At 36.3% G+C, this 25,355-nt stretch overlaps 1 protein-coding gene, 1 non-coding gene and 2 pseudogenes across 3 annotated transcripts in view; 2 read left to right on the plus strand and 2 right to left on the minus strand.

Annotated features, from left to right (window-relative positions):
- Positions 1-1,168: 1,168 nt before the first annotated feature.
- Positions 1,169-25,355, plus strand: part of LOC107504804 (L-lactate dehydrogenase C chain) — a 33,417-nt gene continuing 9,230 nt past the window's right edge. Inside the window, exons 1-7 of one of the 2 annotated variants that reach the window (XM_016134334.2) lie at positions 1,169-2,146; positions 4,738-4,804; positions 5,285-5,419; positions 9,918-10,035; positions 16,965-17,138; positions 22,990-23,163; positions 25,049-25,166. In XM_016134334.2, coding sequence (XP_015989820.2) covers positions 1,941-2,146; positions 4,738-4,804; positions 5,285-5,419; positions 9,918-10,035; positions 16,965-17,138; positions 22,990-23,163; positions 25,049-25,166 — 992 coding nt within the window. In that variant the 5' untranslated portion in view covers positions 1,169-1,940. Of the gene's footprint in view, positions 4,990-5,284; positions 5,420-9,917; positions 10,036-16,964; positions 17,139-22,989; positions 23,164-25,048; positions 25,167-25,355 lie in introns of both variants that reach the window. The other variant, XM_016134335.2, reaches the window with a different exon arrangement.
- Positions 11,897-12,257, minus strand: LOC118602835 (annotated as a pseudogene).
- Positions 13,472-13,590, minus strand: LOC118603555. The gene has a single exon (XR_004951224.1). It is a non-coding gene; the product is annotated as a 5S ribosomal RNA (ribosomal RNA).
- On the plus strand, positions 13,615-17,043 carry LOC107504807 (annotated as a pseudogene).

Genomic DNA, 25,355 nt, shown 5'->3' on the forward strand with positions numbered 1-25,355 from the left:
CAACAGTTGATTTGATATCTGAGGTGGTTAAGTGACTAACAGGTGGGTAATGTATGCATCATGGATAAGCTGGACAGAGGGATGATTTCAGGGACCTGGGTGAAATGGAGTAGGATGGTGTAAGATTTCATCAGGCTATTGAACTTGTGAATCATTTCTGGAAATTTCCATTTAATATTTTCATACTACAGGGTTAACTGAAACCATGGAAAGTAAAACCACGGATAAGGGGGTGCTGCTGTAGTTAATAATTTTAAAATAGTCCTGGTGGTGCTTTACTTAAGTTTTCCATAGATTTCCCTCAAAATATTTATAACTATGATCCTTACACAGACCTAAAAACTGCTTTTAGAGGTTAACTAGAACAACTTTGACATTTCTCCAGTATATTTTCCCAAAGTTTTCTTCCTGAGAGCTAGATAAGAGAAAGGATTACACTTTTTAAAAAAAGGTCTTAAATAAAAAAATAAGACTGACCCCACGTAGTCTTGACAACTATTACAGGACTTGCTTTCCTGTAAGCTTAAAAAACAGCCTTAAGATATAATTTACATACCATAAAGTTAAAGTGTACAGTTCTGCAGATTCACATAGTCATGCACTATTACCACTAGCTAATCTTAGGACATTTTAATTACCCCAATAAAGAAATGTGTACTTATTGCTATAGCTTTCTGTAAGTGGAGGCACCTTCAGTCTTTTTTTGAAAAATATACATTTATTAGGTACACATTGCTTGATACAATAAATTAGCACTAATTACTGAAAAATAGCGCTAAAGAGCACTTCATTAAACATTTTTTGTGAATTTTCAGATTTAATCTTCTAAAGCATTCTTGTTTTCTGTTACAGTAAGTGTTCCAGGTTAACGTATGTATCTTCCTGTCCCAGGCAAGGAATAGACCAATTCTGCAAGGAGCCCTGAGTCTTTTTAATGGAATTTGGTCTCATTTAATCTTAATACCTTAGGAAGTAGATTAAACCCTATCTCACAAGTTGCAAGTTAGTGGGGGAAGCAAATGGGATGTTCAGAACATGGCCCATATATATATATATATATATATATACACACACACACACATATACATATATGTACATATATATGTATATACACATACATATGTGTGTATACATATATATATTTGTGTGTGTGTGTATATATATATATATATATAACCTATCTTGCCAAAATAAAACTCTTAGGACTTCAAAGTGATATTCTTTCAAATTCTTTGCTGAGTGCCTACTATACTTTGGTAGATATTGGACGATGCAAGACAAATCTTGGCTCTTCTGTTTGTACAAAGCTGCAATAAAGCAAAATGATAAGTTAGCTTGGATCACAGCCACCCAGAGAACCCACTGAGGCAGAGAGGACGTCAAGCACCCACCAATTCCCCTGCGCCTGGGGCAGGTACCCATTGAAGAGCCTCTTGGTGTAGGAGTTTGGTCACTACCAAGATGATACCTCGTTTGGCCACCAGGGCATGAGGCAGGTATAGAGCTTGAGTTTGGAGGTTATCCAGGCCTGCACTGTGTCTCCCTGTCAGTCCCATGGTAAATGAGGAACAAGGGCAGGGAGCTGTGGAAGGAAGCACACCCACAGTAAGTGGTAGTACAGGACTAACAGCAGCTGCCACTCCTGACTACTGTAGGAACCTTTTGCTTAGGGCTGGTAGCGTGGCAGCCTGACCCCTGCCTGGCTATTTCTTGTTTGAACTAGTTCGTTTCTGACTGGACCCCTCCCCCCGCAAGTACTCTCCAGCTATCATTTTTCTCATAGCTTGCCAACCAATCAATGTTATTCCTTATATCTGTAGCTGTGTAGGAATGACAAGACTATAAAACTGCGTGTTATGTTATCATTGGTGCTCAGCCTTTGGATAAGAATCCGCTGAGCCTCAGATTTCAAGGCCTTCCTGGCAAACCAACACAGCTGTATGTTACTTCAGTATGTAGATGACCTCCTCCTAACAGGAAAGACCTATGAGGAATGCATGAAAGGAACACATCTACTCCTCAATCTCCTTTGGGAAGTGGATTACAAGGTCTTTAAAAGGAAGGCTCAAATCTGCAGAGGAAGAGTCAAATACCTCGGCTTCCACCTGTCACAGAGCGCCAACTTGGCCCAGAAAGGAAACAAACGGTATGCTCAATTCCCCTTCCTACTACCTAACGAATTCCTTGGAGCAGCTGGCTTCTGCAGAATCTGAATACCTAATTTCTCCATCCTCACCCAACCCCTCTATGAAACCGCAAAGTAGGGAGATTGGGAGCCCCTACAATGTGAATCTACACGACAGAAGGCCTTTGAAGAAATCAAACGGGCACTCACTAACGCCCCTGGATTAAGACTCCCAGACTTAACCAAATCTTTCTGTACGTACATGAGCGCATGGGTGTCACAGTAGGGGGTCTTAATCCAACTGCTAGGATCTCGGATCTGTCCCGTGGCTTATTGTTCCAAACAGCATGACTCTGTTGCCCAGGGCTGGCCACCCTGCTTGCGAGCTCTCACAGCCACAGCTCTCCTTGTGTCAAAAGCCGACAAGCGGACTATGGGGCAAGAACTGACAGTTGAGTACCACACTTAGTAATAACATTACTGCAGTAAAAGGGACAAGACTGGCTAATCCCCAGATGGTCAGATACCAAGAATGCTGTGCGAGAATCCACACATCTGCCTAGAAGTAGTACAAACCCTGAACCCAGCCACCTTGCTACCCGTGGGGCCCGGCCGGCCAGACCACAATTGCATTGAAGTCATGGATGAAGTGTTTTCCAGCCGACCTGACTTGACAGACCAGCCCCTCAAGGACCCTAATGTGGAATATTACACTGATGGTAGCAGCTTTGTGAGGGGAGAACGCCTTGCGGGATATGCTGTGGTGACCCTACATTCCGCCACTAAGGTGAAACCTCTGCCTAAGGGAACCTCAGCACAGAAGGCAGAGCTCATCGCCTTGACCTGCGCCCTTCAGCTGGCAGCAGGAGTGTGTGCTAACATATACCCTGACTCTAAGCATGCCTTCGTGGAGCCCTGTACAAAGAGAAGGAAGGGCCTAATCAATTCAGGGGGAAAATACATAAAATATGGAAAGGACATTCTAGAACTCTTAGATGCTGTATGGGCTCCCAAGAAAGTAGCAGTCATGCACTGCAGAGGACATCAAAATGGGACACCATAACTGCCTGGGGCAAACTGCAGGGCAGACCATGTTGCCAAACTGGCTGTGTGGCCAAGGAGACGGCCAGCCCTACTGCTCTAACTGCTTCCCTGTTTCCCAGTTCCTTAGCCAAATAGGACCCCAAGTACTTGCCTCAAGACGAAGCCTAGTTTAAGATCGAAGAGGGGACCCTCCTCCCAGGGGATGGCGAAAGTTCAAGGATGGGCAAATTGCAGTCGCTGGGAACCCAGCCCTAGCTTTTGTCCAGTAGTGTCACCAAAGGACTAACCTTGGTCACACTGACCTAAAAACCACTCTGGGCCAGTACTTCTTTGTCCCCCAGCACTCTAGCATCTCTTGAGCAGTGTGTGAACGATGTGAAGTCTGTGCCTGCAACACCCCCAGGCAAGGGCCATGTGCCCCGCCGGGGGTCCACAGTGTTGGGGGCACCCCCTTTGAGGAACTTAAAGTGGACCTCACTGAAATGCCTCGATCAGGGGCCTCATGTATCTCTTGATCTCTGTATGTACCTATTCTGTTTGGGTAGAGGCTTACCCCACCCGGACTGAGAAGGCCCAAGAAGTAGCCAGACTGCTCCTCTGAGAAATTATTCCCCAATTTGGCCTACCTATTACCATTGGCTCAGATAACAGGCCACTCTTTGTAGAAGAAATAGTGCAGCTACTAGCCAAGAATTTAACTATTAAATGGAAATTGCATACTGCCTATCGACCACAGAGTTCAGGACTGGGGAGAATGTGGTAAAAGTGTTTTCAGATAAAGTTGCAGGGGTAGGGGCAGAAGGAGGCAAAATTTTCAATGTCTTTTAGGTTGTAAAAATTGGTTATTTTAACTCTAACAGAAAGCTATTAAGGGATTTTAGGCAGTGTTATTGAATGATCTGAACTATATTAAAAAAAGTCGTAGGCTTTGATACAGAAAATGAATTACATTTAGATTTTGAAAATGATTCAAATGCAAAGGACGAAAGATGACAGGGGAGGTTGTGTCCCATTGTGTGTTATAAATACGTTCTTGGCATAAGTTAAAATTACCCTTAGAAAACCAGACCTGGCCTTTCCTTTTCATTACTATTCTGTTCTCACATTATTTCAGTACTCACCCTTGTGTTACAGAGCTTAATAAATTTTCAAATTCCTGCAAATGAATGCTTAGACAAAGCTGTGATAAGTGCATCAAAAAATATGTTCCTGGAAGTCAGGTTGGTTATTCCCAACTCTACACTTAAATTTCTTTTCATCCTTGGGGCCCAGGTCCCTTTAACAAGAGGCAAGTTAGGATGGTTCAATCTAGCTGGGCATCTTACATCAAACAACCACTGGCACCTCAGGATTGGGAAGTAATTTCTGCAGGATGCTGTTTTAAGCTAACACTCCTCTAAGACTGGGAGATGCTCCCACAAGGAGTCTTTCCCACGTGAGCCTCGAGCCTGGCCAGGTGGTAGCAGGGGCTCCAAAGACACCACGACCCTAAAATCAATCCCAGGCCTAAGCCGGCTGAAGGAAATAACACTCCAATATCCTTTCTTGCACACTCCCAAATCGTCTAGCATTTTCCACACGGACATTACGAGGATGTACCTGCATGTGTGCAAACCACCCCCTGACACTGAGCAGGTGAGCATTGGCCAATGCGCCTGCGCCTGGGTCGGCCGGGGGCGGGGCGGAGCTCGCGTGCTGACGCGAGTGGGAGCGTGCTCACGTAACGGTCTGGAGAGTAACCGTCTCCTGGCTTCACAGCTCAAGTGGCGTTGCATTTTTTTTCTGGGGTTCCTATTTTTTAAAAATCTTCCTTAAAGGCGGTGAGTTGTGCAAAGCAGAGCATTTGTGAGCATTTGGTACTGGGGGAAAACGGTGGCTGGGGACTGGGAGAAATCAAAAGGCTGTTGATGCCACAACTACCGTTGATAGATAGGCTTGGCCTTGCGCTCCCACGCCACACTCTTGACCAGGAAATTCTTTCTTTGGCTTCTCTCCAACTTTTTTCAAATTCAGCAGGTAGTTTTTAGGTGTTCAATATGGCTAAGTACATCGGTAGTTATGAGGGTGATTAATTTAGGGAGTTTGACTCCACCAAAATTGCATTATCCTTATCAGGTTCTCAAAATGTCAACGGTCAAGGAGCAGCTTATTGAGAATCTGGTTGAGGATGATGAAATTTCCCAGCGGAAGATCACCATTGTTGGAACTGGTGCTGTAGGCATGGCTTGTGCTATTTGTATCTTATTGAAGGTAAGTGATAAGGCCATACTGTGGCCAAATGTCAAGTAAGCACTTTTAGGTCTTGTAGATGTTAGTAAATTCAGGGTTGCAGGGCTAATCCCTTAACAGCAAATATGTTTCCTCTCATCTGATTTTGACATAATTTAAGGATCATTTATTAGAGGTTTACCAGATGTCAGGCATTGCTAGACTATTTTAGATTTATTCATAGGAGGCACATTGATTGGATTATTAAATATTATAACATCTGTTGAAATGATCCACAAATTGCCTTCCTTGAAGAGTAATGATGGGTGAAAATCATATTTCCCAATGGCTTATACTTAAATTTTTTTAAATTGTATAAGTATTACATGCTCATTGAAAAATAATAAGTACCAAATTTAATAAAATAACAATGAAAGTTCTTTAATTTTACTTTCTGTTTCCAGAGCATTTTTACATATGCTTATTGACCATTTATATAGCTTCTTTGGAGAAATGTCTATTTTTTGCCCATTTTTAAATTAGGTTTTTGTTGTTGTTGAATTGTAGGAGATCTTTTTATATTCTAGATATTAACCCACTTATCAGATACATGATTTTCAAATACATTCTCTCATTCCATACATTTCCTTCTACTCTGTTGTGTCCTTTGATGCACAGAAGTTTTTAATGTTACTGTAATTCAATATATCACTTTTACTTTTGTTGCCATTGTCTCTGGTATCATGGCCAAAAATCATTGCCAAATTCATTGTCATGAAGCTTTTCTCCTATGTTTTATGAGTTTTATAGTTTGAGGTCTTACATTTAGATCTTTGATCTATTTCAAATTAACTGTGTATATGGTGTAAGGTAAATGATCCAGCTTCATTCTTTTGCATGTAAATATACCATTTGGTAAAATGGTATATTTCCTCATTGATTCATCTTGGAACCCCTTAAAAATCATTTGACCATACACATGATGGTTTATTTCCGGGCTCTCTATCCTGTCCCATTGCTCTATGTGTCTATCTTTATTCTGTTACCACACTATTTTGATTACTGTAGCTTTGTAGTAAGTTTTGAAATAGAGAAGGATGAAACCACTAACTTTGTTTTTCTTGAAGGTTGTTTTGGCTATTTAGAGTCCCTTGAGTCCATATAAATTTTATAATGTACTCTTCTATTTCTTAAAAAAAAATGCTATTGGGATTTTGATAGGAGTTCCATGAAATCTGTATAGATCACTTTGTGTAGTTTTGACATCTTAGCAATATTAAGCCTTCCAGTCCATGAACTTGTGATGTCTTTTCATTTATTTTTGTCTTCTTTAATTTCTTTCAGCAACATTTTTTAGTTTTCAGTGTACAAGTCTTTTGCCTCTCTAAATGTTTTAAAGGTATTATTTAATCTTTATTAACAACCTTAGGAGGTAAGTACTATTATCATTTCCATTTATGTGAGAATACTGGAGCACAGATATTAAGTAGCTTGCCCGTGGTCGAATGGCTAGTAGGTGAAGGGGCCAGAATTTAGATCTTGGCAATCTGGACACATATCCTGTGCTCTTAAAAGCTTTTCTGTATTATTTAGACAATTTTTGGAACTGTAAAGAGATATGGCTAGAAGATGCAAAGCCAGTTAAATTCCAGAAAGGCCCAGGAATCGGAAGTACTGTCTGCTTCACAAGGTGGAGGTGATGGATGGGACAAATAACAGGAAGGATTGGTTAGAAGTTTATATGATGAAAAGGAAAGCCACCAGATTCTCTTCTGTACCTTAATCAACTAGGCAACCACCTCTCACATTCTAGCAGACAAGTGGAAGCAGTTTATTCTTTGAAGAAATTGAATCAGACAGGCTCTGCACTCAAGACATAAGGACAGTAGAGGACAGACATTTTTTGAAGGCAGTAGAATTCCTTGAAAATCTACATGTTAGACAGTGAGGCAAGAATCCTCCTACTCCCACTGGGCTTCTAGAAAGCAGACTGTCAGAGAAAGAAGACATATAGAATAGAGATGAACTTACAGTATCAGGAGATCCAGTAGCTGATTGATGTTTCAGTAAGAAACAAGAAAGAGCAGGAAGAAAATTATTTAAGAATTAAAAAACAATTCTAAAACTGAAGTGCATGACTTTGCAGATATAAAGAATTCACTGAGTGCTCAGCACAATGAATCACAAAAAACTTATTCCAAGGCATATTATTGGACATTTCAGAACTCCAGTTGTGAGAAAGGTCAGTTATTCAAGCCTATTTATTTTTTACTAGAATCTCTTGTGTTTTGGCAGATACCTAGGTGAAGAAGAGTAGTTCAGGACTTTGTCTTCAGGTCACATTGATGTGTATTGCAGAATAAATAGGAAGCGATAAAGGGTATTACAATAGAGCCCATTGACTTAAAGAGATAGATGGGCTATAGTGAGTACCATGACACCTACATATGTCACTGAAAGGTGGACTGTAAAGGGTTTGTAAGTACATGTAAAGTTTTTAGGAGTACAACCTAACTTTTCAGCCGTACAACCTACTTCCTTGTCCTGTACAAAGTAGAGTGGCCACAGCTGTTTTCCTTAGATTGCTTTTTAGTCTCTTGCTCTCTGCCTTACTGTGGTTGCTCCAGGAACTCCCTGGAGAAAAGTTCCTAGGACGCTTGTAACTATTCTTAAAAGATTCAGGAAGGCTAAACAAGCCCAGAGTCTCTATTTGGAGTTCTATTTAAGAAATGACCCTCAGAGATATAGTTAACAGAAACTTTTAGGGATTATTTTGAGTTCTGTCTTTGATAGTCAAGACAACTGCAGCTGGGAAGTTTCCCTTGATAAGAGAATTATCTGGTAACCTGTCGAGAAGGGAAATAAATCAGTTGTAATGTAATTTAGAAGTAGGTTGTGTTGGTTATTAAGTTATTGTCATTCAGCTCCAAATCCAACTTTCTCTACTCTGCTTTGTGATACTGGTGCTAGATCTCTGCTTAATCTTTTTCTCCTTTGCCATTTGGCATCTCGTTAGTTTCTTTCAATAGGGGCACTAGAGGGAAGTAGGAAGGCTGGCGGAGAGCAGTGACTTCCTTCTTCCTTATGGTTTGTTCTGGTCACAGTCATCCCAGCAGCTGCCCTTTGCTGTAATGGTAGAAGTTGGTTCTAGCCTCCAGTTTCTTTTAGAACTCCCAGCATTGGCCTCGCCATGCCCCTTCAGTGGTATCAGCAGCAGCCAGGTTTTCCCTTCCTCAGAGTTCTGAGACTAGTCTCAAGAAACATCTCTTTTAGTCTCTTTCTTTCTTCAGCCTTAGGTGTAGGTGTGATATTTCAAACTGCAGTCACTATCTCTGGGTTACCTCAAGTGTTACCTTTTTGCTCTTTCAGCTCTCCAGCATTTGTCTAACCAGTTCCCTATATTAAATTCCTTCTGTTGAAATGCTTACATTAGTTTCTGTTTTCCTGTCCAGACCCACACACAGACTGATGTAAAAATGGATTCATAAACATGATCTTTTTTTTTTTTTATCAATTAGCTAAAAAGTGATATGTGATCCTTCTGGGTGAAACCCCTTGTCCTCCTCCTATTCCTGATATATAACCCATAATTTAGTAAATTTTAGAATTTACAGTTTTCCAAAAATTCCAGATGGTACCTGAGCTGAGAAAAAAAATTATTAAGTAGGAGCTTTAATACCTTTCCCTTACTGCTCACCTTTGAAATCTGGCTACTGGAATCTGAAGGAATATACTCCTATATAGTTCTATATTCTGTGTGTGTGATGAAAACCCAATTCAAATTGGAGTAAGCAATATAGAGTTACTATATTGTTCATATAACTAGAACATGTAAGAGTAGAGCTAGCTTCAGGTTCTACTAAATTCCGTAATTCAGACATGTCCATACACAGTCTCTGTATGTCTTGGTTTGTAGTTCCTCTGTTGGCTTAATTCTCAGTCAGGGTCTTTCTGTGTGATGGCAAATATGGCTATACAGTTTGTTATGCCTGGGCCATATGACCATTTATGAACTAATTACTGTGGCCAGAAGGAAGGATAGAACTATTAGTTGGGTCTGGTTATATGTTCATCTACCCCTAGGTTAGAGGACTGACATTAATTGTACTGCACTGAACCACATGGAATGGGTTCCTACAGGTGGCTACTTTTCTGTTTTGGCCATTAGGATGCATTCTAAAAACAGCTTCAGCCAATTCAGAAATTAGGCATAGGATTAAATGTAATAAAATCTTTTGAAGGAATAACTTTACATTGGTTTTGAACTGTTATCTGAACTGGAAAAACCCAATTCTAAAAAGATGAACAGTTATATCAAGGCAAAGCAATTACTGTGTTTTGCTACATTCTGTTGTTTACCTTGACTTCTGGTCACTCTAGGCATATTTGAAAAACACCAGTTTTATATCATCTTTTCTCTTAAAAACATAACTTTTCTTTGATTATAAAGTAGCTACATAAATTTTTTTCTTAATTCTCATAAAACATAAATAAGAACATTTTTCTAGAAAGTTTTATTCAGAACTTTCATGTATTTTAGGATTTGACTGACGAACTCACCCTTGTTGATATCGCAACAGACCGATTGAAGGGAGAAATGATGGATCTTCAGCATGGAAGTCTTTTCTTTAATACTTCAAAGATTACTTCTGGAAAAGGTTAACTTTAGTTTTATAAAGTTATTTTCAGAGTTTTAAAAGAAGTAATAAATTTTACCAAACTGATATTTTTAAGTATTAAATTAAAAATAGCACCATGATTATTAGGACATTTAGTTTTAAAGATAGTATTTTTTTTTTAAAGCCTACAGCACCCAGTAGTCATAGGTGGTCTCCCATCCAAGTACAAAGCAGGCCTGACCCTACTTAACTTCACGATCATACAATGATTGGGAGTGTTCAGGGTGGCATGGCCATAGATGGTTAGTTTTTTTAAAAAAAGAACTTTTCATTCTTATTGGAGAATATTTGGTAAATACAAAAAAGTATAAAGAAAAAATTTAAATCTCTTCTAATAAGTTTTGTGTATTTCCTTTTTCTATTCATTTGTGTTTTTTTATATAACTGACATAAATGCTTTTTAAACTTGTTCAATCTTACAGATTTTTCAAAGGATATGCAGTCTTAAATAGATTTTGTAATATTATTGATATAGTTATCTATACTCTTTAAACTCGTTTTCTTTTTGTGTTTATAGAAGATCAGGTTTCAAGGTATAGTGTGAGGCTATAGAACAGGAAATGGAGAGCTTGGCCCCATTAGCATTAGTATCATGTCTTGACCACCTCAGAAGCCCCAAAGAATTAGGAAAAATAATTATTTTATCATGTACTAAAGTGTATAGTGCACTCTTTGGTAATTTGATTCAACAGACATACTTTCCCCTCATATCTAACATGATTAAAACTAAAGGTGGTTACTTAGTTTAACTATACTGTTAGAAAGAGTCATCATAAACATTTTACTTTGACCTAAAACATGTAAAGATACTTAGAAATTCATTTGCTAATTTTCTGATTGTAGGGCAAGGCCTTTGAGTATGATTCAGCTGCTTGGAGATTTGCAATATATTTTTAAAAGCACACCAATAGTGATTATTTAAGTTTCTTTAAAGTACTATAATTAATTTAAAGATACTCATGAAGCGATTTGATCACAAAACTACTAAATTTTTGTGGTTTTCCTTCACTTTTATTTCTCTCGCACCCAAAAGGATAATTTTAAAACAACTTGCTCTTAACATGTCTTTCCACAGCATTCAACTTAATTTTCGTTGAAACAATTATTTTAAAATATTATGAAATATTTGAAATATAAAGAGTTTAAGTATAACAAACATCAATGTATCCAACACCCAGCAAAAGAAGTGAAACATCACCAATTCAGTTGATACATTCCCTATGTAACATCTATTCAGATCTCAATCCTGAATGTAGTGTTTATCTTTCCTGTGCATTTCGTTCTCATTTATATTTTAGTGATTTACTTCATATTATATAATTAATAAATATAACTGGCATAAATACATTTGGGCATAAACATGAATGATTCTTGATATGCAGCAACTAATGAGTGGAAGTACACAGACATACTAGATGTCTTCTAGTTGAGAGTGTTCAGTGTACCTTTGCGATCAGTATGTTTTACATCAGTTAATCTATTGAGTTGGTTAAGTAGAGTCAAAAGAGCTACTACAGTATTAAAGTACTTAAAAAATCATTCAGTCTTTAATTTCTAGCACTATGTCAGGTTATATATGGATCAATTGTTTTCTGGTAAATTGTTTTGTATGGATCAATATGTCAGATATATGGATCAATATTGTAGGATGTCCATTTTTCCCTTAATGATTATAGATCATATGCAATGGCAACTAAACAGATTTTGTCGTTGTTTTATATGGTAAACTAATTCTAAAATCATTTAGAAAGTCAAAGGTCCAAGAACAGACAAGATACTTTTTAAAAACATTGTTAAAATACTTACTTTGTGATACAATCTATCATAAATAAGTCAGTGTAGTAAGAACCCTGTGCCATCCAACTGGTGAATGTGCAAACGACGTCCCACCTCTTATCCCAGCTGGAACGCAAATCTCCCATGTCATTGCTGTCCATTGATTGCTTACAAATCCAGATGACCAGATAGTTCTTTACCCCCAAAGTAGGCCTAAAACAGTTTATTTTAGGGATTCCAGAATCTGCACCCCTGTTAAACCCCATATTAATCACAAGTGGAATAAAGCTCCAGTGGATGGCAAACTGGCCACACCTGAAGAGCTGCTGCAGCCTCCCCTTGACTTCTATGTTCCGATTCACCACGACAACAGCCTGGGTTGCATAGTCAGCAACACACTTGAAAAAAAACAAGGTGGTGAGAATTTACCAGACTTATTAAGACTTATTATAAAGCTACACTAATTGAGTGCAGAGACATACAAAAGATTGTTATATAACACTCATTGTAGTGTTCCATAACACTACAATATTGGGAAATTTATGGACATAATTTTTTTTGTTATGGTAATGGTTATTTTCATGGAAAGAAATAAAATTGAACTCTTACCTAATAATATACACAAAAATTAATTCCAGGTTGGTTAAAGACCAAAATGTGAAAGGCAAAAATTTAAAGCTTCTTTAGAAGATAATATAGGATATCTTTATGACCCCAGGGTAGGGAAGAATTAAACACAAAGACACAAAAGGCACAAATAGGAAAGAATATAGAGTTTAGAGTCTGTGTTCATAAAAAACAAAACAAAACAAAAAACCCCAACACTGTAAAAGGGTCAAGAGACAAGGCATAAACTGAGAGAAGATATTTACAACATAAACAACTGACAAAGGAATAGTATTCAGAATAAAAGTACTAGTATAATAAGACAAATATATGTAGCCCAATAGAAAAATGGGAAAAAACTCGAACACTTCACAAAGAAACTCAAATAGCCTATAATTATGTGAAAAGAAAATCTCAGTAACAAAGACAAGGAAAATAAAAAGCATATCAATATACCATTAAACACCTATTAGACTGGCAAAAGTGTGATAATACTGTTTGTCAGGATGTGGAACAAAAGGAGTTGAACATGAACACATTCTACAACCCAGAAATTGGACTCCTAGGAATATTCCCAAGAGAAACTAGTGCACATGTGCACTAGGATATATGTACATGAATATATAGTGGTGCAATTTGTAATAGTCCCAAACTGGAAACGATTCAGTGAATATCAATACTACATAGTATAAATTATGCAGTGTGGTATTACACAGCAGTGAAAATGAATGAACTACAAGGATATACATTAACATGGATGAATATCAGATGCATAATAATTAGCTGAAGTAATACATACCTTATGAGTCAAAAAACTTAATACGAATACCTTGTTAAGATAGGCAAGGTGGTAAACCTTTTTTTTAAGGGTAAGGTGATTTTCACCATTCAAGAATGGTTGGTAACCTTCGAGTATGAAGGATGTAGATGCAACCTGTTAGAGGCACACAGGGCCTTCCAAGATATTGGTGATGTTCTGTTTAATTTGTGTGATATTTACAGCGTTATTAACTTTAATTTTTTTTTTTTAATATGCCTACAGCACCCAGTCTTCCTAGGTGGTCTCCCATCCAAGTACTAACCAGGCCTGACCCTGCTTAGCTTCTGAGATCAGACGGGATCCAGTGTGTTCAGGGTGGCATGGCTGTAGACTAACTTTAATATTTTAAAAATTTCTTTACGCTTAACGGGGTGTGGGGTTACACATGAGGCCATTGCGCGGTCAGGCAGGGTCGGGCGGGGTCTGGTGGTTTCAAGGAGAGGAAGATGGAACTGGAGCCTGCATGGGGCAGTGAATGCAGTTCTACTAAGAGCCGAAGATGGCAGTGAAGATGAATGTATACTCAACTTCAGTCACTAGTGATAACCTAAGTCGACATGACATGCTGGCTTAGATCAATGAGTCTCTGCAGTTGCATTTGACAAATACAGAACAGATGTGCTCAGGGGTTGCCTATTGTCGGTTTATGGACATGCTGTTCCTGGCTCCATTGCCTTGAAGAAAGTGAAATTCCAAGCTAAGCTAGAACATGAATACATCCAGAACTTCAAAATATAAGCAGGTTTTAAGAGGATGGGTGTTGACAAAATAATTCCTGTGGACAAATTAGTAAAAGGAAAGTTTCAGGATAATTTTGAATTCGTTCAGTAGTTCAAGAAGTTATTGATGCAAACTATGATGGAAGAGACCACGACTCTGTAGCTGCCAGGCAAGGTCAAGAAACTGCAGTGGCTCCCTTCCTCGTTGTTCCAGCTCTGAACAAACCGAAGAAACCTCTCAGCTCTATCAGGGTAGCTCCACAGAGGCCCACTGCAACACACACAACTACTGCAACCCCTAAGGCTGGCCTGGGTGTGGTGCGAAAGAATCCTGGTGTGGGCAGTGGGGATGACAAAGCAGCCAAATAAGGCAGCAAGTCAACGTATTGAAACTTAACTTCGAAGGCTTGGAGAGAGAGACTTCTACTTTGGAAAGCTAAGGAACATTGAATTGATTTGCCAGGAGAATGAGGGGAAAACAAGCCTGTATTGCAGAGAATTGTGGACATTCTCTATACCGCAGATGAAGGCTTTGTGATACCTGACGAAGGGGGCCCACAGGAGGAACAAGAACATTAACAGCCTGGACCAGCAGAGGAACGTTGGAATTTTTCACTCCAAATCATGGGCTTAACTTTAGAATACTCCCTTTTATTATTATTAGAGGACTCACTGGCTTCTTTTCATAAGCAAAAAGTACCTCTTCTTAAGGTGCACTTTGCAGAAGTTTCACTCCTTTTCTAGTAAGTTTGAGTTAGGGGCTTTTACCTTGTAGCAGAGCAGTAGTGACATCTAGTTGGTTCACCTACGGAACAAAGAGGCTGACCATAGGGCTCAGTGAATAGATAGTGGTAACACTAATCACTAGGGAACGTGTATTTATGTGATATGCTGAGGTGGAAACGTCAGAGAAAATGTAAAGACTGATTTGAATTTTAAGTCTTGGCAGAGAATGTTTTAATAAATGCCTGAAGAGTAAAAACAAATACATATTTAAAAAATTTGAACATGTATTTCTTATACAGTCTTCTATATGAATGATATAGTTCACAAGAGCATTTTGAAAATATATTTAGTGAGCTCTAATGAGGAAGAGCAATGGAATGTCATTGATTATCCACAGGTGTTTTAAATTTTCTCATGTATAATAGTCAATACTCAAATACCTGGAACGTAGAAAGTGCCACGAAAGGAAGAAATATGAGATCGAACTTGTTTTTATGGATTGTATGATCAAGTTAGGTATATAAAATGACAACCATAGAAAGAAAGCACTATATATAAGGACTATTTTAGAATTATAAGCAGTAAGTAAGTGCTATAAAAATTCAGTGAAGAGAGTAGTATTTATGAATTATATGATTAGAGGATGCCCAGCAAGGGAATTGGTGTTTGAAGAATTACTTGACTAATAATACAATTGCTAACATTTATTGAGCATTTACTGTGTACTAGGCACTATTCTGAGTACTTTATGTATATTAACTCACTAAATCATCTAAAAGAAAAACTATTATTAGCTCAGTCTTGCAGATGAGGCACTGAGAGTCAGAGGAACAGGCAAAACACTTGTCCAGGGTCACACAGCTAGGAAGTGGCAGAGTCAAAGTATAGGCAGCTGGATCTCAGAGCCTTTGCTCCAGACCATTATGGTTTGCTATCTCTTAGAGGATTGAGTTATATTTAGGAAGGAAAAGAACAGGTAGAGTGATGATAGCATTAACAGAATCAGGGCATCTGGAAAATATGACAAAATTAAGACAGAGCTAGTTAGATAATTTGGAGGCAGATTATGAAGACTCAATATTTTACTTCGGTATACACTTTAATTGAATTTGTTAGACATAATATTTCCAATAATCAATCCGAACTGTGGAGAGATGACTAGAGAAGTTACAAGAGTTTTTCTCCATTTATCCTCTAAAAGTTGAAGTGGGGAGAAAGATTGGGAAAAGGTATGGGGAAAGACACTAGTGTCTTTCTAGACACTAGAAAGACAGAGATTGAGAGATTACTTTGGATTTCTGTGGTGAAGTAAGAATCTATGGAAGGTGAGCTTCAAGCAAGGTGTTTGAGCAAGAATGAGTAGACTGTGTGCAGAGGGGGAGGAGAACTTTCTCCTGTAGAACGTTTACCTGATAGAAGGGAGAGATAATCTCCTAGATTTATGTGAAACATGTCAGCTTAAGAAATGCCATCTTTCTAAGTTGTCTTTCTAATTAAAGTCTTAACTGGGCCAGGAAAAACATAAAATGTTTATGGTTGATAAATTGGATTAGAAGGGTGAAAATGACTATAAATGAAGATGCCATAATATTTTTGTAAATTTCCTTTTCAAAAGCATAAAAAGTTTAAAAATAGAGATAGGATATAAAGGAGATTTCATTTAATTTTTGACATCCTTATGAAAAATAACTTCCAAGTATATATTGCTTTAGAAAAGTTTCCAGTATGGGATACCGAGCATCATATCTTATTGTCACTTGGTTTAATGGGTGAAACAGTTTTATAACTGGTCATCAGATTTAGAAGATAGTTTATTTTCTTGTGTGGATCAAGAACTCACTTGTGATCTCAAATCCAGTTCCTTATAATAATTAGAAGTAAATACATTCTCGCCCTTAGATTCCTGAAACAGATACATAAAATGTCAGAGTTCTGAACTTCTGATACATGTGTTTGGAAGAAACCAGAGAGCTTACTTCCATTGCCTTCGGTCTTAATAACAAATGAGAATGTGGACTTAAAAAGTAGTAGATTCTGTTATTATTTTTAAAAAAGAGCTGTGTGAAAATTATTAAGTCATACTGGCAAGACTTCCTTTAGGTTATACAAGATAACATTACTACTTGGAAAGTGTGTTTATCTCCAAATGCAAGGTATATGAGTACTTTAATACCAAGGTCATACAATAGACTTTTAAAGAATTAAGGCACAGTGATTATTGGCAATCTTGATCCAAATATTGTCTTTTGTTTCCCTTTTAGATTATAGTGTATCTGAAAACTCCAAATTAGTTATTGTTGCAGCAGGTGCACGGCAGCAGGAGGGAGAAAGTCGTCTTTCCCTAGTTCAACGTAATGTGAACATTATGAAATCAATCATTCCTTCCCTAGTCCATCATAGTCCTGATTGTAAGATACTTATTGTTTCAAATCCAGGTGAGTTTTCTTTTCTTTTTATAATTGAGTAAGGATAGTCTTGCCACACCATTGAAAAAAAAATCTTCATCGAGGTAACATTTATGTACAATAAATGGCATCTGTTCAAAGTATACAACATAATGAGTTTTGTCCAGCTTTATTGAAATATAATTGTCACAAAACATTTAAGTTTAAGATGTACAATGTGATGATTTGATACACATATTTGTGAGATGATTACCACATTAGGGTTAGTTAACACCTTCATCACCTCTTACACAGTCATCCCTTGGTATTCTCAGGGGATTGACACCATGAATACCCAGATTTTCAGATGATCAAGTCCTTTATATAACATAGAATAGTAGTTACATATAACATATATTTGCATGTAGATTGCAGCAGGGTATGCCTACATGTTACTTTGTTGGCATGGATTCAGCATAGTACTCAGTGCATGGCAAATTCAAGTTCTGCTTTTTAGAACTCTCTGAAAATTTTTTTTCTGAATAAATTTGATTTGCTTTAGGTTGGGTGAATCTGGCAATATGAACCCTGTAGATATAGAAGGTTGACTGTAATTGCCATTTCTTTATCGTGAGAACATTGAAGGTTTACTCTTAGCAGCTTTCAAATATATAATACAGTATTGTTATCTATAGTCACCAGTGTCATATCTTAGATCCTCAGAACTTATTCATCTTATATCTGGAAGTTTAAGTATATACTCTGACTGATATCTCCCTATTATTCTCCCTTCCCTAACCTTTGGCAACTACCATTATACTCTCTGTTTTTATGAGTTCATTTTTTTTTTTTTCAGATTCCACACATAAGTGACATCATACAGCATTTGTCTTTCTTTGTCAGACTTATTTCACTTAGCGTAATGTCTTCAAGGTCTATCCATGTTGTCACTAGTGGCAGGATTTCCTTCTTGTAGCTGAATATTCCATTGTATGTGTATATGCCACATCCGTAGACACTTAGGTTGTTCCATAGCTTGGCTATTGTGAATAATGCTGCAGTGAACATGGGAGTGCAGATATTTCTTTGAGGCACTGATTTCATTTCCTTTGAATATGTTCCCAGAAGTAGGATTGCTGGGTCATATGGTAGTTCTATTTTTAATTTTTTGAGGAACCTTCATACAGTTTTCCATAGTGGCTGTCCTAGTTTACATTCCCACCAACAGAAACAAGGGTTCCCTTTTTTCCACGTCCTCAACAAATATCCCTAAATATTTCATGTTTTTGATTCCATTATAAAAGGAGTTGTTCTTTACATGTCATTTCCAATTGTTTATTGCTGGTATATGGAAATACTATTGGTTTTTTATGTACTGACCTTGTATCCTAAAACATTTTTAAATTTATTAATTCTAGTAATTCTCTTTAAACTCTTAGGATATTCTCTGTACATTATCATGTCATCTGCAAACACAGTTTTACTAGTTTTAATTCTTCCCTCCAATATGAATACTTTTTATTTTCTTGCCTCATCTCACTGGTTAGGACCTCCAGTACAACGGTGAATATAAGTAGCAACGAAAGACAACTCCACATCACTCTGATGCCTCATTTCCTTCCTTGTTTCCATAGCTTATCGAGAGTTGGGTGAGCTGAACTGAGCCAGCCTGTGGAGACAGCAGGTCTTAAGCTGATGTCAGCATTTCTGGCATGCAAGGTTCTTTCCACGGTTCTCAGTATATAGATTTTGGCTCTGGAAATGCATACTCCTTACCATTGTTCCTGGACCCAGCTATTCTTTGATAAATTTATTGTTACTTAAGGAAACTAGGGATTCCCTTACCACTCCAAAGATGACATGTAGATATTTGCCACTGTGATGGTAGGGCTCATTCTTGTTCTTGGAAGAGTTTCAAGAGAAACTTGCCAGCCAAGGAAGGCTCCTCTGCACTTGGCCATTTTGTATACAGAAGATCTGTGACTAATCTCTGCTGTGGAGTCATGTGAGTTCAGTATACATAGTGTGGTTCCCTGCTTCTCTGCTTCTAACATTATCCCCAGTAAACACTATTTATATGTATCCCCTCTGATACTAGTAGTATGTGTCCATGATGCCCTTGCACAATGCCATGGGAATGGACATACTTGCCTAATTCCTTATCTTATGGGGAAGACATTCACTCTATTTATTTATTAAAATTTATTAAAAGTTATTAGTTTGGTATTTAATGTGAGTTTTTCTAGAAATTCCCTAATTTTCATAATTGCAGAGTTTTTAAAAAAATTATGTGGAGATGTTAAATTTTGTCAAATGCTTCTTTCTACATCTGTTGACCCTTTTGTCATCATATAAAGTGTTTGTTTCTAGTAATAATTTTTGAGTTAAAATCTGTTATTTATTGTGGCAAAATATACATAACAAAATATACCATTTTAACCCTTTTACAGCATATAATTCAGTGGCATTAAGTAAATTTCATTTTGTGCAGTCTCTACCACCAGACGTTTTCATCACCCCAAATGGAAACCCTGTACCAATTAAGCAGTTACTTCCCATTCACCCCCCTCTTTGTTCCCAGGCAACCTTTTTTTTTTTTTTTTTTTTTTGGCTTTCCGTGTCTATGGATTTACCCATTCTGGATATTTAATATAAATAGGATCATACAATATTTGTTCTTTGGTATCTGACTTCTTTCACTTAGTGATGTTTTCAAGGTTGATCCATATTGCAACATACATCACTACTTCATTCCTTTTTGTGATTAAATAATATTACACTGTATAGATAGATATACCATATTTCATTTCTCCACCTAGCAGGTGATGGACATTTGAGCTGTTTCTGCCTTTTGGCTGTTGTGAATACCTGCTATGAAGACTTATATACACATTTTTGTTTGACCACTTGTTTTCAGTTCTTTTGGGTATATACCTAGGAGTAGCAGTACTGGGTCATATGATAATTTTATGTTTAATTAGTGAATAATTACTGAACTGTTTTCCATAGCAGCTATATTGTTCTACATTCCCACCAGCAATGTATGAATGTTCCAGTTCTCCCCACCAGCACTTGTTATTTTTCATATTTTTATTTTAGCTCTTCTAGTGGAAGTGAAGTGATAGTTCATTATGGTTTAGTTTGCATTTCCCTACTGCCTAATCTTTAACATTGAGCATCTTTTCAATGCAGTTTATGTATCTTTGGAAAAACATCTGCTCTAGCTCTTTGCTCATTTTTAAATTGGGTTGTTTGTCTTTTGGTTGTCGAATAATGAGTTCTTTTTATTTCAGGATTATCAGATATGTGATTTACAAATATATTCTCCCATTCTGTGGATTGTCTTTTCACTCTCGATAGTATGCACTGATGTACAAAAATGTTTAATTTTAATGAAGTCCAGTTTATCTGTTTCCCCTTTCATTACTTGTAATTTTGGTGTCATACCTAAGAAATTATTGCCAAATCCCAGGTCATGAAGATTTACCCCTGTGTTTGTAGCTCTTATATTTAGGTCTTTGATCCATTTTGTCCACGGGGTGAGGTAAGAGTCAAGCTTATTTTGCATGTGGATTTCCAGTTGTCTCAACAATATTTGTTGGAGAGATTATTCTTTCCTCAATAAATAGTCTGAGCACCCTTGTCTAAAATCAATTGACCATAGATGAGTAAGTTTATTTCTGGACTCTTAATTCTATTCCATTGATTGATATGTCTGTCTTTATGCCAGTATCATTCTGTTTTGATTACTGTACTCTGGAGCAAGTTTTGAAATCAGAAAGTGTAAGTCCTTCAGCTTTATTCTTCTTTTTCAAGATTGTTTTCACTGTTCAGGTCCCCTTGTGATTTCAAATGCATTTTAGGATTGGTTTTTTCATTTCTACAAAACAAGGCCTTTGGAATTTTGATAGAATTGTAGTCAAATCTGTAAATCACTTGGGGAGTGTAGCCATCTTAACAATAGTGATTTTTCTAATCCATGCACACAGGATGTGTTACCATTTTTGTATATCTTTTGAAATTTTTGGGGGCAATGTTTTGTAGTTTTCAGTGTACAAGTATTGCATTTCTTTGGTGAAATTTATTCCTAAGTATTTTTTTTTAATTCTTCTGTAAATTGAATTGGTTTCTTATTTCTTTTTTTGAATTGTTCACTGCTAGTGTATAGAAATATAACTGATTTTTGAGTGTCGATCTTATGTCCTGCAATTTTACTGAATTCATTTATTATCTCTAATAGTTTTTGTGGATTCTTGAGGATATTTTATATATAGAACTATGTTGTCCTTGAAAAGAGTTTTACTTCTTCCTTACCAATTTGGATGCCTTTTATTTCTTTTTCTTGCCTAATTGCAAGTAGCTCACTTTGGATTTAAAGACACAAATATGTTGAAAGTAAAAAGATGGGAAAAAACATTTCCTATGCATAGGAACCAAAAGAAAGCTGGAATGTCTATACTGATATCAGAAAAATTAGACTTCCACACAAAAATTATTATTAGAGAAAAAAATAATGATAAAAGGGTTAATAGATGCAGAAAAAGTATTCAACAAAATTCGGTACCTAATCAGGATTTTAAAAAAGACTCTTTTAGTAAATTATGTATAGAAGGAAATTTCTCCAACCTGATAAAAGCTATTTATGAAAAACCCACAGCTAGTGTCATACTCAATGGTGAAAGATTAAAAGATTTCTCCCTGCTAAGATCAAGTAAGACAGAGATGCCAGATTTCACCACTGCTATTCAACTTTGTTCTGGAAGTTCTAGCCAGCGTCACTGAACACAGATTCCCCAGACAGATACTTTAAATCAATTATTTTAAATATGTTTGAAGAACTAAAGCAAACCATGTCTAAAGAAGTAAAGGACATATGAGACTGATGTCTCACCAAATAACGAATATTAATAAGTAGATAGAAATTATAAAAAGGAACTAAATAGAAATTCTGAAGTTGAAAAGTTAAATGAAAATTTAATAGAGGGGTTCAACAGCAGATTGGGAAGGTAGAAGAAAGAAATAGTGGACTTGTAGATAGGTTAGTTGTTCAATAATTTGGCTTCCTAAAGGACAGTTTCTATTGCTTTGTTTCCTTTGAATGGTCCATACTTCCTTGTTTTGTTTCGTGCCTCATAATGTTTTGTTGAAAACTAGACATTAAAAATATTATAATATGAAAACTATAAATCTAATTTTTCCTCCTTTGTTGATGCTTGTTGTAATTGTCATTTATTTGTTTCACAACTTTTACGGACTAATTCTGTATTCTTCGTTTTGCCTGGCTGCAGAAATCAGTTCTTTTTGTATAGTGATAAGCTAATGATTGGACAGAACTTTCCTTAAATGTTGAACCAAAAAGTATCCCCCGGTTTTTGCTGGAGGGCTCTATGTATGTGTTGCAGCATGCCTTCAGCCTTAGCCAGCCAGTTTACAACTATGCCTTGTTCTTCATTTCCTGCTTGCATAAAACTTCAAGGTCAGACAGAACTAAAGCTTGAGATCTTCTTGTGTTTTTCTTGAGCGTGCAGACACCTGCAGACAGTGCTGGGTATGCATGTGGCCTTATCCTAGGTAGGTGATGCCGATAGCTTAGATAAGGCTGTGGTGATAGAGAGAAAAAATCTAGGTAATCTTAAGAAGGTGGAATTAACTGACTGATTATTAAATAGATAGGCTCATACATTATCTCAAAAGATAATTTTTTTTTTCAAAATTCTGATAGTGAATAATTTAACCTTTTAAACTCATACAAGCAATTATCCATGGTTCTTTGTTGATTGCTTTACTTAGAACTCTGTAATGAATCTGTATTTTACTCTAAGACAATTGATCTATTCAGAAAAGCAAATTGTAAAATGAAGTTACTATAAATCTTTTTCTAACAAGAAATTGTTCTTCCTAGTGGATATTTTGACATATGTGGTCTGGAAGCTAAGTGGCTTACCTCCTACTCGTGTAATTGGAAGTGGTTGTAATCTAGACTCTGCCCGTTTTCGTTACCTAATTGGAGAGAAGTTGGGTGTCCATCCCACTAGCTGCCATGGTTGGATTATCGGAGAACATGGTGATTCTAGTGGTTAGTATAAACCTATTATCATTATGTAATGACAGTTCTCATCTCTAATGATTCTTATTTTCTTTAAAGTGTCTTTTTTTTATTATGTTTTTTTTTTATCTGATACTAATATAGCTCTGCACCTTTTATGTTATTGGTATTTCCCTGGTGTATCTATCTTTTTGTTTCTTTACTTTTAGTCTTCTGCTCCATTGATTTAGTTACCACTCATACATTGTGCATGGAGCTGTTTTAAAAGTCAATGAGTGTTTTTTTTTTTTATCTGGAGCACTTTCATTTATCATTATTTTTTAAACAGAGTTATTAAGACATAATCCATATACCATAAAATTCACCCATTGAAAGTATGTAATTCGCTGGTTTTTAGTATATTCACAGAGTTGTACAGTCATTACTACAATCTAATTATAGAACATTTTCATCATCTCCAAAATAAACTTCTACTTCTGCACTCACTTCTAGCCTAATCCCAAACCAATTTATTTTCTGACTATAGATTTATTTATTCCAGATTTTCATATAAATAAATTTATATAATATGTTATTTAAATATTACTTAGGCCACACCAACCGTTTTCTTTTCTGAGCTTAAACATTTAAGCTCTGCTGTGCAATTAAAACTTTATACTTCTTGCAGTGTTCTTTAATTGTGTCATGTGTGTAAATATTTTTGTTATGGCAATAAACCCATTGAGGATAGGGACCATTTGCTCATTCATTCAATCATTCCTTCGTTTATTCAAAACATTTAATGACCCCTTTCCTTTTCTTTAAACTATGAGAGTTGTAGTATAATTAATACTTTGATGTGACTTAGACAAATAGTTCTTTGACCAGTGTTTTAATTTGACCCTGTTGGCTTGTGTTATTGTCTTAACTCTGCTTTACCTCCTGAAAGTTATTAAAAATAATTTTCATAGATATGTTTTAATTTCTCACATTTAATATTCCATTATTTTGTTTTAAAACAAAGCAGTGTATTCTGATTAGTATTAATTTGAATATATTTACTATTCTATTTAGTGAGATTTAGTGTTTCTTTTCTCTTTTCCTGTTTTCCATTGAATTAATTAAACTTTCTTTAATTTCATCCAGACTTTGGATTATACACTTACTTTGTAAGTGGTCGCCTATAAATTTAAGCATTCATACTTGCCCTCGAAATAATTCATGTCTTTTTTTTTTTTTGGAACAATACAAAGACCTTGGAATGTTTTTTGATCACCTTCTTCCTGTCATATATGTAATTGTTAACCACTTCTCTGGTTCATCTTATTTTTATATCCCCCAAACTAGTTATAATTATTATTATTTGAGCAGTCAATACCTGTTTTAATTTTTGAACATGGTCGCCAATTTTATTGCTTTTTTTATTTTCTGTATCTAACTCCTTTAATTCTTTCTTCCTATAGTATATCCTGTCAGTGCTTTTATGTGAGTGTTTTACTTCACCTCATTCTTGAGTGACAGTTTAACTGGGTATGATATTCTAGATTGACAGTTATTCTCCCTTAGTTCTTTGTTACTGTTAAGAAGTATGGAATTAATTTGTTGCTCTTTCCCTCAATGTTTATATTTTATCTTTTCTTAACCATTCTTTTCTTTGTGGATTCTGTACTTATTCTTTTCTTTAAAATGCCTCCTCCTATACCACATAATTATATATAAATTCTACATATTTTTCTAATGCTTTTAATTTTATTTTTTACATTTTATTTTTTCTGTCTGTTTGAAACTTATTTTTATTTATGGTATAAGGTAGTAACCTAATTTTATTTAAAAAATTGCTAAACTCAAATAACTGATGCAGTACTAGGAAGAAGAGTTCATTCTGAGGGGTGCATGTGTGTGTTTGTTTGTTTGTTTGTCTATTTATTTATTTTAGTGCCCTTATGGAGTGGGGTCAATGTTGCTGGTGTTGCTCTGAAAACTCTAGACCCTGAATTAGGAACTGATTCAGACAAGGACCAATGGAAAAATATCCACAAACAAGTTGTTGAAAGGTAACAGTATTCATGCAATTTCTTAATGCATTAATAATAAGTCTTAAGAACAAATTTCACAGACAAAAATATATAGTTAATTTTTGTGTGTGTGTGTGAGATAACTAACCTTCTGAAAAGTCCTCAAATTCAGACTTATATCATACAGAACTTTATTTAGGGGGTATTTTTCAAAAAGAAAATGTACTT

This window comes from Rousettus aegyptiacus, unplaced genomic scaffold, assembly GCF_014176215.1.
Source record: "Rousettus aegyptiacus isolate mRouAeg1 unplaced genomic scaffold, mRouAeg1.p scaffold_m13_p_5, whole genome shotgun sequence".
Lineage (NCBI taxonomy): Eukaryota > Metazoa > Chordata > Mammalia > Chiroptera > Pteropodidae > Rousettus > Rousettus aegyptiacus.